General features: G+C 43.9%; 1 protein-coding gene across 1 annotated transcript in view; it reads left to right on the top strand.

Annotated features, from left to right (window-relative positions):
• The first annotated feature begins 5,421 nt into the window (after window positions 1-5,421).
• Window positions 5,422-12,343, top strand: part of DCAF5 (DDB1 and CUL4 associated factor 5) — a 52,786-nt gene continuing 45,864 nt past the window's right edge. Inside the window, exon 1 of the mRNA XM_060762072.2 lies at window positions 5,422-5,827. Within this exon, the coding sequence (XP_060618055.2) occupies window positions 5,605-5,827 (223 nt within the window). The 5' untranslated portion in view covers window positions 5,422-5,604. The remainder of the gene's footprint in view (window positions 5,828-12,343) is intronic.

Genomic DNA, 12,343 nt, shown 5'->3' with positions numbered 1-12,343 from the left:
TGGTGGCATGTCAGTTAAGATTCCCATGTCTTTATTATCATCAATGTTGGAGATTTAGTAGCAATCCTATCTTAGTCCAGTTGTCATGACCATACCCTCCAACTGATGAGTCCTCTGTCATCTCAGTACTTCAGATAGTTTTTAAATGTCCCAGTTTTTCCCTCCTCCTCCACCACCACCACCTCTTTGCACAGTTCTACTAGTGTAAGAACGGAGTTCAGACTGCAAAAGTACCTGGCACTCAGCTACTTTTCTGTAGGATCAACAAAGGCTGGATCTATTCGGACTGCATGTTATGGTCAGTGTAGATCAGGCAGTTCGGACTGCATTTTATGGTCAGTGTACACCGGATATGAGCAAACTTTGGCCCTCCAGGTGTTTTGGACTGCAACTCCCATAATTCCCGGCTGTTAGGAATTGTGGGGGTTGCAGTCCAAAACACCTGGAGGACCAAAGTTTACCCATGCCTGGTGTAGACCCATATAAGGCAGTTGGGATGGCACTGAACTGCATTATATGGCAGTGTAGATCCAGCCAAAGGTAAATGGATGCAGACTCTCTGAGTTTGTGTGTTTTTCTGCATCAATTACCTTTGCTATCCTGACCACCCTTTGATGTTGCCTGGCCACACATGTCCCAGTTTGAATGTGTGACATATTGGAAGATATATATGAGATAAGTACAGGCTTGACACAACCGCAGCAAAGCCTTGTTCTTCATGGCATCACTATCACAAACAAGACTGGTAAATGTCAGATCCTTTGACTGCTCATCATGCCACCCAGGTAACTGTTTATTCAAGTGTAAATGTTGAATTAAAAATAAATGAAAGTAACTAATGTTTGAGCTCATTTATGCGAATGAGGAAAAATGAAAGCGAGGGGGGGGGGGGAGGAAGATGTCAACCAGACATTAGTTTATGCTTATTTATTTATTTATTTGTTATTTACCATATTTGTACCCTGCCCTTCTCACCCCGAAGGGGATTCAGGGCGGCCTCACAAAGGCAAAATTCAATGCCATATACACATACATATAGGTAAATAAACAACTGCATTAAAATCAGCCCAATTAAAAACATAAACATTAAGACATTATAAGCTGCTGCATTGGTTTAAAACAGTGCTGTCTCTTTTCTTATTCAAGAGTTGGGATGAAATGCAAGAGTAGATCGATTGGGTGACATGTTGAAGGGAAAATCAACACTGAAGCAAATCCCATTGATTCCATGTAGTCAGTTTGCTAGTTGGGACTAAGAATCGAATCTATGGGTTGTTGTAGGTTTTTTCGGACTATATGGCCATGTTCTAGAGGCATTCTCTCTTGACGTTTCCCCTGCGTCTATGGCAAGCATCCTCAGAGGATCATGAATCAATACTACCTCTGAGAATGCTTGCCATAGATGGAGGTGAAACGTCAGGAGAGAATGCCTCTAGAACATGGCCATATAGCCCGAAAAAGCCTACAATACCCCGGTGATGTTGTAAAGCCTTCAACAATAAATTGCATCTATGCCTTGAACTAAGGATTCTGTACAATAAGAGCAATAAAATAAATCAGAAAACAGTGGCAATGCGTCAGACTGGAGGGAAGGATATTAGAGGCAAAGATGAAGTACTTTGGCCACATCATGAGAAGGCAGAAAAGCTTGGAGAAGACAATTATGCTGGGGAAAATGGAAGGAAAAAGGAAAAGGGGCCTCCCAAGGGCAAGAAGGATGGCAGTGACTGGCTTGACCTTGAAGGAGCTGGGGGTGGCCATGGCTAACAGGGAGCTCTAGCGTGGGCTAGTCCATGAGGTCACAAACAGTCAGAAGCAACTGAATGAATAAACAATAGGATAATGGGGAGATTAAGTGTACATTCACACAGCTGTAAGTAGAGCTAGATATTAGTCATTATTAAAATATTCATTCATTACAGTATTATATCTACATATTGATGTTTGTAATAGTTAAATTTAATTAGTGACAGCTGGCCTCAAATCTGAATGAGCGGTTCTTTTATCGTAGTTTCCCCCCCCCCCCCCCCTAAATCTAACTTGTCAAAAAGACTTGCTGCAAAAGTTAAAATATATCAAATTTGCTCCTGCTTATCAGTGAGTACAAATGACTTCAAAGCATTCTCTAAACAGACAAAGTCAAAGGCATCAATATGACATTTTTCATGAATCCTGTTAATCATCTCTCTGCTCTAATATGTTTTGCTTCTTTTACTGCTGCCATGTGGGGATTCAATTATTTTTTGGCGTTTGGCAGATCCAGCATATGCTTCCCCCTGGTTAGCAGATGCCTTGGGGTTCCTGTCTTATAGCTGCTTAGGCTCATTCCTACACCCTGGATTCCCTTTGACTCCCAGTGACCTGAGTAATGTGATGCAAAGACTTAAGTGCAGGCATAGGCAAACTTGGGTCCTCCAGGTGTTTTGGACTTCAGCTCCCACAATTCCTAACAGCCTACAGAGATCCTTCTCTGCCATGATTCCATACTCTTTATGACAGTTAAAGTGGTATCAAACTGCATTAATTCTACCATGTAGATGCACCCAAAGTCAGGCACACTTCCTATTAGTTCCAAAGTCCTCAGTTAGGACTGTTTCTCTTCCTTTTCCTAATAGTGAGTCTTTTCGTTATCCAACCTGCCAAGTTTGGCACATTTCCTGAGAAATCCCTCAATGAAAGAGGGAAGGCTCCAAGGGCTCCCTGCCACCACAATCCTCTTGGTTCGAGCGTCCCAACCACAACAATCAGCTTGCCATTTTCCCTTTGAGGAATACAAAACACGTCAATTAATTTCCCTGGAGTCAGGGCAGTCCACCCTTTCGAAATAGTATATTATTTCCGATTTTTAATAAGGCTCAAAGTGTATAAAGGGAGCAAACCTTTATTTCCCACAGAGATCCCAAAAAGTGAGAAAGGGATCAGAGGCAGTTTGATACCACTTTAACTGCCAGGGCTCAATGAATCCTGGGAGACGTAGTTTTATAAGGTCTTTAGACTTTTCTGCCAAAGAGTGCTGGTTCCTCACCAAACTACAACTCTCAGGATCCCGTAGCCATGGGCCCTAGCACTTGAAATGGTGTTAAAATGCATTCATTCTACAATGTAGACACACCCAGAGTTCATCTCTATCCATCTCATCCTTTCTCTTCATGCTCCACCTGACTTAAAAATTGTTTAAGTGGCACTTAGGGTTAGGGTTAGGGTCCTGGTGAAGGGAGTTGGAGTAGATGGCCTTAAGTATTTTCTGTTGGCCATGGGGGTTCTGTGTGGGAAGTTCCCCCAATTCTGTTGTTGATGGGGTTCAGAATGCTCTTTGATTATAGGTAACTACAACTCCCAATTTTCAAGGTCTATTCTCCCCAAACTCCCTCATGAAATATTCATGCCAAGTTTGGTCCAGATCCATCATTGTTTGAGTCCACAGAGCAATCTGGATGTAGGTGAACTACAACTCCCAAAGTCAAAGTCAATGCCCACCAAACCCTTCTAGTGTTTTCTATTGGTCATGGGAGTCCTGTGTGCCACGTTTGATTCAATTCCATTATTAGTGGAGTTCAGAATGCTCTTTGATTGTAGGCGAACTATGAATCCCAGCAACTACAACTCCAAAATGACAAAATCAATTTTTTTAGTGATGATCACTCCTTGGGTTAGTAGGTGTCTTGTGTCCAAATTTGGTGTCAATTCAACCAATGGTTTTTGAGTTATGTTGAGTTAACTCCACAAACGAACATTATATATTTATTTATATAGAAGATTGTATAACAGGAGGCTCTTCTGCTATACTATTGTATCTAAGAGGACTTGGGCATCCATGGCTACTACATCAATAGATCCCATCATCCATTCAAAATAAATAATATTATACAATAATATTGTTAGGAATGGTGGGAGTCGAAGTCCAAAACACCTGGAGGGAGGGCCCAAGTCGGCCTGGGCCTGGTGTAGAAGCACTCCTTGTGAAACTACAACTCGACTTAAGTGCCTTGAATCGCTTTAGGGCTGAGAAAGGGGGGCTAAAAATACTGTAAATAAAATAAATAAATAAATAATATTTAGTCAGGAGCCTAAGGCTGTTAGGAATGGTGGGAGTTGAAGTCCAAAACACACGTAGGGAGGGCGCAAGTTTGCCCGGGGCTGGTGTAGAAGCACCCCATGTGAAACTACAACTCCCCTTGGGCTGGGTTGTTGTAGGTTTTTCTGGCTGTATGCCATGTTCTAGAACAGTGTTTCTCAACCTGGGAGTCAGGACCCCTGGAGGGGTTACGAGGGGGTGTCAGAGGGGTCACCAAAGGCCATCGGAAAACACAGTATTTTCTGTTGGTCATAGGGGTTCTCTTTGGGAAGTTTGGATCAATTCTATCATTCAGAATGCTCTTTGAGTGTAGGTGAACTATAAATCCCAGCAACTACAACTCCCAAATGTCAAGGTCTATTTTCCCAAATCTCCACCAGGGTTCACATTTAGGCATTTTGAGTATTCGTGCCAAGTTTTGTCCAGATCCATCATTGTTTGAGTCCACAGTGCTCTCTGGAAGTAGGGAACTACAACTCCAAAATTCAAGATCATTGCCCACCAAACCCTTCCAGTATTTTCTGTTGGTCATGGGAATTCTGTGTGCCAAGTTTGGTTCAATTCTATTATTGGTGGAATTCAGAATGCTCTTTGATTGTTGGTGAACTATAATACTAGTAATAATAATTCAATATGATAATTATAATTATATATTTACATTACATGTAATATTGCTAATAATATTACAATATAATGGTATAGTGCAATATAGTAATATATACTGATATTGTACTATGCTAATAATATAATATATTGTATGAAAATATATATCGTAAGCTGCTCTGAGTCCCCTTCGGGGTGAGAAGGGCGGCATATAAATGCCGTAAATAAATAAATAAATAAACTATACATCTCAGCAACTACAACTCCCAAATGACAAAATCAATCCCGTCCCCCTAAACCCACTAGTATTCAAATGTGGGAGTATTGGGTATTTGTGCCAAATTTGGCCCAGTGAATGAAAATGACATCCTGCATATCAGATATTTACATTACGATTTGTAACAAATCGTTACGAAGTAGCATCAAAAATAATGTTATGGTTGGGGGTCACCACAACATGAGGAACTCTATGAGGAAGGCTGAGAAACACTGTTCTAGAAGCATTCTCTCCTGACGTTTCGCCTGCATCTATGTCAGGCAACGTCAGAGGTTGTGAGGTGGCACCGAGCCGTCACAGGAGTTGGGAGTCTCACAAGCCTGGCTGCTCTCTGCCCGAGAGTGCTGGCGCGGCGCCTGGACAAACTACATCTCCCACCATTCCGCAGGCGTGCCAAGCGGCATCCCTTCCCTTCCCCGCCGTGTGGTGGTCGTGTAGTGGAGGCGCCTCGTCGCCCAACCCGAGGGCGGAAGCCGAGCCGGGGGCGGGGCTTGGAAGGGACCAGGAAGCCGAGGAGTGTTTGCCCCGCGCCTCTGCCCTGCCTCCTGACGCCTGGCTCAAGCCAGAGAGAGAGGGAGGGAGGGGAAGGGGAGCGAGAGAGAGAGAGAGGAGGAGGAAGGCAGGCGAGAGGAAGGCGAGGGGCGCGAGGATGCGTCGGCGGCGGGGCGGGCTGGGCCGGGGCCTCCCGATGCGCTCCGTGGTGGGCTTCCTCTCTCAGCGGGGCTTGCGGGGCGACCCTCTGCTCACGCAGGACTTCCAGCGGCGCCGCCTCCGGGGCTGCAGGAACCTCTACAAGAAGGACCTCCTGGGCCACTTCGGCTGCGTCAACGCCATCGAGTTCTCCAACAATGGAGGACAGTGGCTCGTCTCAGGTACCAGCGCACCCCCCCCCCCCCGCCCTGCCAGGGAAAGACACCCCCCCCCCCCCCCTCTCTGTGCTTCCCAAACAGAGATCTTAAAATGGTTGACAGCAGGTCCTTCCTTTTGGGGGCCGGTTGGGTAGGTGGGGATCCCTTCCCATACTCTTCATTCCAGGCCGGGTGGAAGTTTGGGCCTTCCTTCCATCATAACAACACTCCCCCAGGTGAGGAGGAGGAGGAGGGCTCCATCCTCCTGTCACATTTGGGGCATTCAGTGAATTCATCACCGAGGGCCCTGCCACACAGTCCTATCTCCCAGAATATCAAGGCAGAAAATCTCACTTTATCTGCTTTGAACTGGATTATATGGCAGTGTGGACACAGATAATCCAGTTCGAAGTAATGTGGAAGGGCCTTCAGCTATCCCAATTCAAAACAGATATTGGGACCTTCCAGACAACCCTACATCCCAGAATATCAAGGCAGAAAATCCCACGTTATCTTCTTTGAACTGGATTATATGGCAGTGTGGACACAGATAATCCAGTTCAAAGTAATGTGGAAGGGCCTTCAGCTATCCCAATTCAAAGCAGATATTGGACCCTTCCAGACAGCCCTACATCCCAGAATATCAAGGCAGAAAATCCCACAGTATCTGCTTTGAACTGGATTATACGGCAGTGTGGACATAGATAATCCAGTTCAAAGCTTTGTGGGAGGGCCTTCAGCTATCCCAATTCAAAGCAGATATTGGGCCCCTCCAGACAGCCCTACATCCCAGAATATCAAGGCAGAAAATCCCACAGTATCTGCTTTGAACTGGGTTATATGGCAGTGTGGACACAGATAATCCAGTTCAAAGATGATATTGTGGATTATCTGCCTTGATATTCTGGGATATAGGGCTGTGTGGAAGGGCCCTCAGCTAACCCAATCCAAAGTAGATATTTAAAATCCATGTTGAACTGGATTATATGGCAGTGTGGACTCTGGGCCCTTCCAGACAGCCCTTTATCCCAGAATATCAAGGCAGAAAATCCCACAATATCTGCTTTGAACTGGGTTATATGGCAGTGTGGACTCAAATAACCCAGTTCAAAGCTAATATTGTGTATTATTTGCCTTGATATTCTGGTTTAGATGGCTGTGTGGAAGGGCCCTTAGCTAGCCCAATCCAATTTCGATATTGTGGGTTTTTCTGCCTTGATATTCTGGAGTATGTGGCTGTGTGGAAGGGCCCACAGTCAGTAACATGAGCAGCAACGCCTCCTCGATGGAAACCAAGGGAAATACATATTTGTGTGTCTGTTTATGTGACGAGATTCCGGATTTGGACTGGATTCTAATCTAAGGGCCTGGAGATTAAAGGGAGGGGAGGGAGGGCTTGTTTTGAAATATTTCTATTGAAAGCAGGCGCTTGTTTTATCGCCGTAAGGAAAGCGAATAGAGGTGTATTGTGAGGAAGGGGCTGCTGTTGCTGCTGTCAAGTGTCTGCTGCGACAGAAGGGGAGGGGGGAAGGAAGGAGGGAGGGAGGCGCTTTGGGCGACGGAAAGGCCCCAAGCGGGACCCCCCTCCTTGCCTGCCTCGGCCTCGTCTACGTCCCTGCCGTTTGGGGAGGGGCGAGGTTGTCAAACGCCCCCCCCCCCGTCCCCACTGCGCCGCCTCCGGCTCTGAGGGGAAGTGGCCAACTCCAGGCCGGGGCTTGAGTGGAGCTGCAGGCCTCGCTCGCCTCGAGCTCCTCACAGCGACAGGCCGCGGAATCGAGGGCCGTGGCAGTCGAGGGTGGCATCCTCCCCACCCAGTTGGCAAGGTTGGGTGCCCTCTACGTTTGGGCCACTCTCTGCCTGGGTTTGTGTACAGAAGCGGAGCCTTCCCTCGTGTAGGCAGGGATGAAGCGCTTGGTGTCGAGCCAGAGGCCGCCCTCACTTATGTAGTTACTTGTTTGTTTGTTTGTTTGTTTCATTTATATACCGCTTTTCTCAACCCCTAAAGGAACACAAAGCAATTCACAACAAAGAAAATGGCAAAATTCAATGCTGCACAATATAAAATGCATTAAGTCAGGGGTCCTCAAACTATAGCCCGAGGGCTGGATACGGCCCTCCAAAGTCATTTACCCGGCCCTCACTCAGGGTCAACCTAAATCTGAAATGACTTGAAAGCACACAACAACAACACCACCAACAACAATTCTCATCAGCCAAAAGCAGGCCCACTCTTCCCACTAATAAACTTACATTTGTTAAGATTGTTCTTCATTTTAATTATTATATTGTTTTAAAGTGTTTTTGCACTTCCAATAAGTTATGTGCAGTGTGCATAGGAATTCATTTATGTTTTTTAAAAATTATAATCCAGCCCTCCGACAGTTTGAGGGACTGTGACCTGGCCTTCTGTTTAAGAAGTTTGTGGACCCCTGCCCTAAAGGAACCCAAAGTGGTTCACAACAAAGCAAATGACAAAATTCAATGCCACACAATATAAAATGCATTAAGGTAAAGCTAAAGGTTTTTCCCTGACATTAATAATAATAATAATAATAATAACTTTATTTTTATACCCCGCCAACCATCTCCCCTTGGGGACTCAGAGCAGCTTACAAGGGACAAGCCCAAAAATTACAATTAAAACACAGAATAAAACACTATAATTAAAAACACCATATTAAAGCAATTCAACACAATTATAAACAACATAAGAGCAATATGGCAGCGAAAAGAACATAGCTGAGGTACAATTCAATGAGTGCAATACATTTTACAGGAGTGCAAGAAAAGTGCAACAGACTAGTAGATTGGGCGGGAAATACTGTCATAAAACATGTTGAAGTAGACCATTTGAGAGTCGAAGTAAAGTGCAGAGCTCAATAGGGACAGAAAAAGTATTGATGAGCTGCTTAATCGAAAGCACACCGTAACATCCAGGTTTTTAGTTGACTCCGAAAGGAGGACATGGTTGGAGCCTGTCTGACCTCCCTAGGGAGGGAGTTCCAGAGCCGAGGGGCCACCACCGAGAAAGTTCTCTCCCTCATCCCCACCAACCGTACTTGACATGGCGTTGGGAAAGAGAACAGTGCCTCCTCAGATGATCTCAAGGTACGCACTGGTTCATAGGGGAAGAGGCGGTCGCGAAGATAAGCAGGTCCCAAATCGTTTAGGGCCTGCACCTTGAATTGGGACCGGAAACATATTGGAAGCCAGTGGACCTGTTTAAACAGGAGGGTTGACCGCTCTCTGAAACCAGCTCCCGTAAGCATTGCATAAATTAGTATAAAACTGATAAAAATAGAAGGAGCACAAGTGGCTAAATATCTTTTGACTAAAAATGGGCAGCAGCGACCACATTGTCGTAGCCTCAAACAATTCTTCCTCTGTGCATGAGGCAGGACATTGCAGACAAGCATATGGATATGGAGTTGTCTGTTCTGCTCCTCAAGGTGGAGGATTCTTTTAGGTCAGCACTTCTCAACCTGTGGGTCCCCAGGTGTTTTGGCCTTCAACTCCCAGAAATCCTAACAGCTGGTAAACTGGCTTGGATTTCTGGGAGTTGTAGGCCAAAACACCTGGGGACCCAAAGGTTGAGAACCACTAGTTTAGGTTGTGCCATTTTGCCAGGTTGTCTTTTGATCTGCCCACTCCACTTCTGAGTCTATTCAGGGACTTCCAAGCTGCCCATTCTTGATTTGCTCCTGGAGGCAGACCCACGTGGGGGACCACCCAATTGAGATTTCCCGGTTTAGCTGCACAGAATGATACTTTTGCTGTTGCTTGGGGAACGTTTTAAGAAGAGTGGTGATTCTCATGAAGCTTTCCCTTGATTTGAGTCTACTGGGAGGAGGCTGATAGCATTCAGTGGATGCCTTTTGCAGTGTTCAACGTTATTTCTCTCACAGCAGCAACTTCTCATCACACATTTGGGGGAGGGGGGGCAGCAGCAATGCCAACTAGCTTGTAGAGGTTATCAACAGGTGTAGGTTTAAGACATCCTATGATTATTCTGCATGTTTTGTTCAATGCAGAAATTAAAACCGATGAATTATAAAACATCATACATAAACAAACATAAACTTAAAGACATTCAACATTGCACCTATCCCAGGATATCTTGACTACTTCATTTCACTCCTGAATGCTTGTTTGAAAAGGCAAGTTTTGAGTAGTTTCCTAAATGTCAGGAGGGAGGGGCCGATCTGATCTTGCTGGGGAGGGAGATCCACAGCTGAGGGGCCACCTCCGAGAAGGCCCTGTGTCTTGTCCCCACCAGTCGCACCTGCAAGAGCAGCAGGACCAAGAGCAGGACCTCCCCTGCCAATCTTAATGCTCTACCTGGCTCATAAAGAGAGATACGTTTGGATAGGTAAACTGGACCGGAACCATTTCGGAAATTATAGGCTAAAGCTAGCACTTTGAATTGTTCTCGGTAGCAGACTGGCAGCCAGTGGAGCTGACTTAGCAGAAGGGTTGTATGCTCCCTGTGTGTCGCTCCAGTTAGAAAACCGGCTGCCGCCCATTGGACTACTTTAAGCTTTCAAGCAGTCTTCAAAGGCAACTTCTCCGTTGTCTTCTTTAGAAATGTTGTCCAGGCACTCAATGGACCCTTCCACACAGTCATATAACCCAGAATATCAAGGCAGGAAATCCCACAATATCTGCTTTGAACTGGGTTATCTGGGGCCCCTTCTACAGAGCCCTATATCCTAGAATATCAGGGCAGAAAATCCCACATTATCTGAGTGTGGACTCAGATAACTCAGTTCAAAGCAGATATTGTGGGATTTTCTGCCTTGATATTCTGGTATATATCCCACAGTTATCCAGGCATGCCATTATCCTATTTAATCTGGAATAACTAAAGATTGAGCATTCTTTATCTGAAATCCAGGATGCTCAAAAATTGTCAACATTGTTGGCAGATAGTAACATATTTGCTTTCTGATGATTCAGTGTATATAAACTTCATTTCATGGACAAAATTATTAATTTGTGTAACATTACCATCAGGCTAGGCACATAGGGTGTATATAAAACAGAAATTAGTTTCATGTTTAGACTTGGATCCGATCTCCAAGATATCCCATTATATATGTCCAGTAAATGTAAATAGAGTTATTCCAAAATAATTTTTAAAAAAACCCTTCCTAAAACTATTTTGCTCCCAAGCATTTCATATCAGGGATACTCAGCCTGTACCAGTCTGGTTCTTTATTATTAATTCTAGAACCTATCCACCCCCCATGAATCTATACTTACTTTTCTACCTATTTGGGAGCCTAATTGTTGATCAAGATGTGCCAAATTCACAAAGATATTATTTTTGTTTTACACACACACACACAGGGTAGGCTATTGTTAATATTAAAAGGGTCCTATATATACTGTATATGATGCTATGGTATTGTCAATTTTAGAAAGGAGTTATTAAATATTGAAACTTTTTCGTGACATTAGACCCATTCTGTATATACACACACATTGTTTAATTCTTAATATCCTAGTCCCTCACTGAACACAGGTGCTAACTATCTCCATGCCCACCGTGCCCCAAAGAAAGAATAGGAGACTGGACCAGAGTAGGGCACTACACTGTGCCTATTTCAGACTTACTGCGTGGAGAAAAGGGAAAATATTTTTTTTAAAATCAAGGTTTCAAGCACTTCAGTAATGTCTGTGTGATTTTAATTAATAATTTACCACAAAGGGCTTCTGTTTCCATTTCTCAGATGAGAAACTGAGGCTAAATATATAGTCTAATAAGATCTACAATCTATTCAATCTATAATCAGCTGGTTTTTAATCCTAGTTTCAATCTATCAATCTGCCTTTCTTGAAGCCATTAAGAAATTCTGTATAGTAGTTCTTCATAATTTTCTGTCCTTCATATGTTTGGGATTTCAAATCCTAGAATTCCTGTTTATTGCCTAGCTGTCTGGGGATTCTGGGAGATAAAAGTCCAAAACATACAAAGGAAGTCATCCTCAACATCAAAGAATATTGCTGCTGCTGCTAAATTAACAGTAATCATGTGCTACATGATTTAAGATATTATTGGAGATTTTACCCTAAACTAAACCCTAATTTCAGTTTGTTTTGAAGAATAAAAAATTACATTTTAACTTTATTATTTTGCTAAATTTAAGGAGATTTCATATTGTAGTAGCAATTCATCAAAATAAACAAGTTCAAAACCTATCAGATATATTTATACTTATTTCAACTAACCCAGGAGAGACAAAATATGTGCCATGGGTCCCTATAAGTCTGCCATTGGGCATTTGGTTTCCTGCAGGGCCCCTGAATCCCTCCAGATTTTTATTTCACAAAATACATCATCCAGAAACTTGGGGATTTGTTTCACCATGAAAACATATTTTTTGTACCTACTATCCTTACTTTAAAAGGAAAAGTGAGTACTTTCTAGACCAGTGGTTCTCAACCTGGGGTCCCCAGATGTTTTTGGCCTACAACTCCCAGAAATCCCAGCTAGTTCACCAGCTGTTAGGATTTCTGGGAGTTGAAGGCCAAAAACAT

This window comes from Anolis sagrei, chromosome 1, assembly GCF_037176765.1.
Source record: "Anolis sagrei isolate rAnoSag1 chromosome 1, rAnoSag1.mat, whole genome shotgun sequence".
NCBI classification, from domain to species: domain Eukaryota; kingdom Metazoa; phylum Chordata; class Lepidosauria; order Squamata; family Dactyloidae; genus Anolis; species Anolis sagrei.
This window is presented reverse-complemented; position numbering and strand designations above follow the sequence as displayed.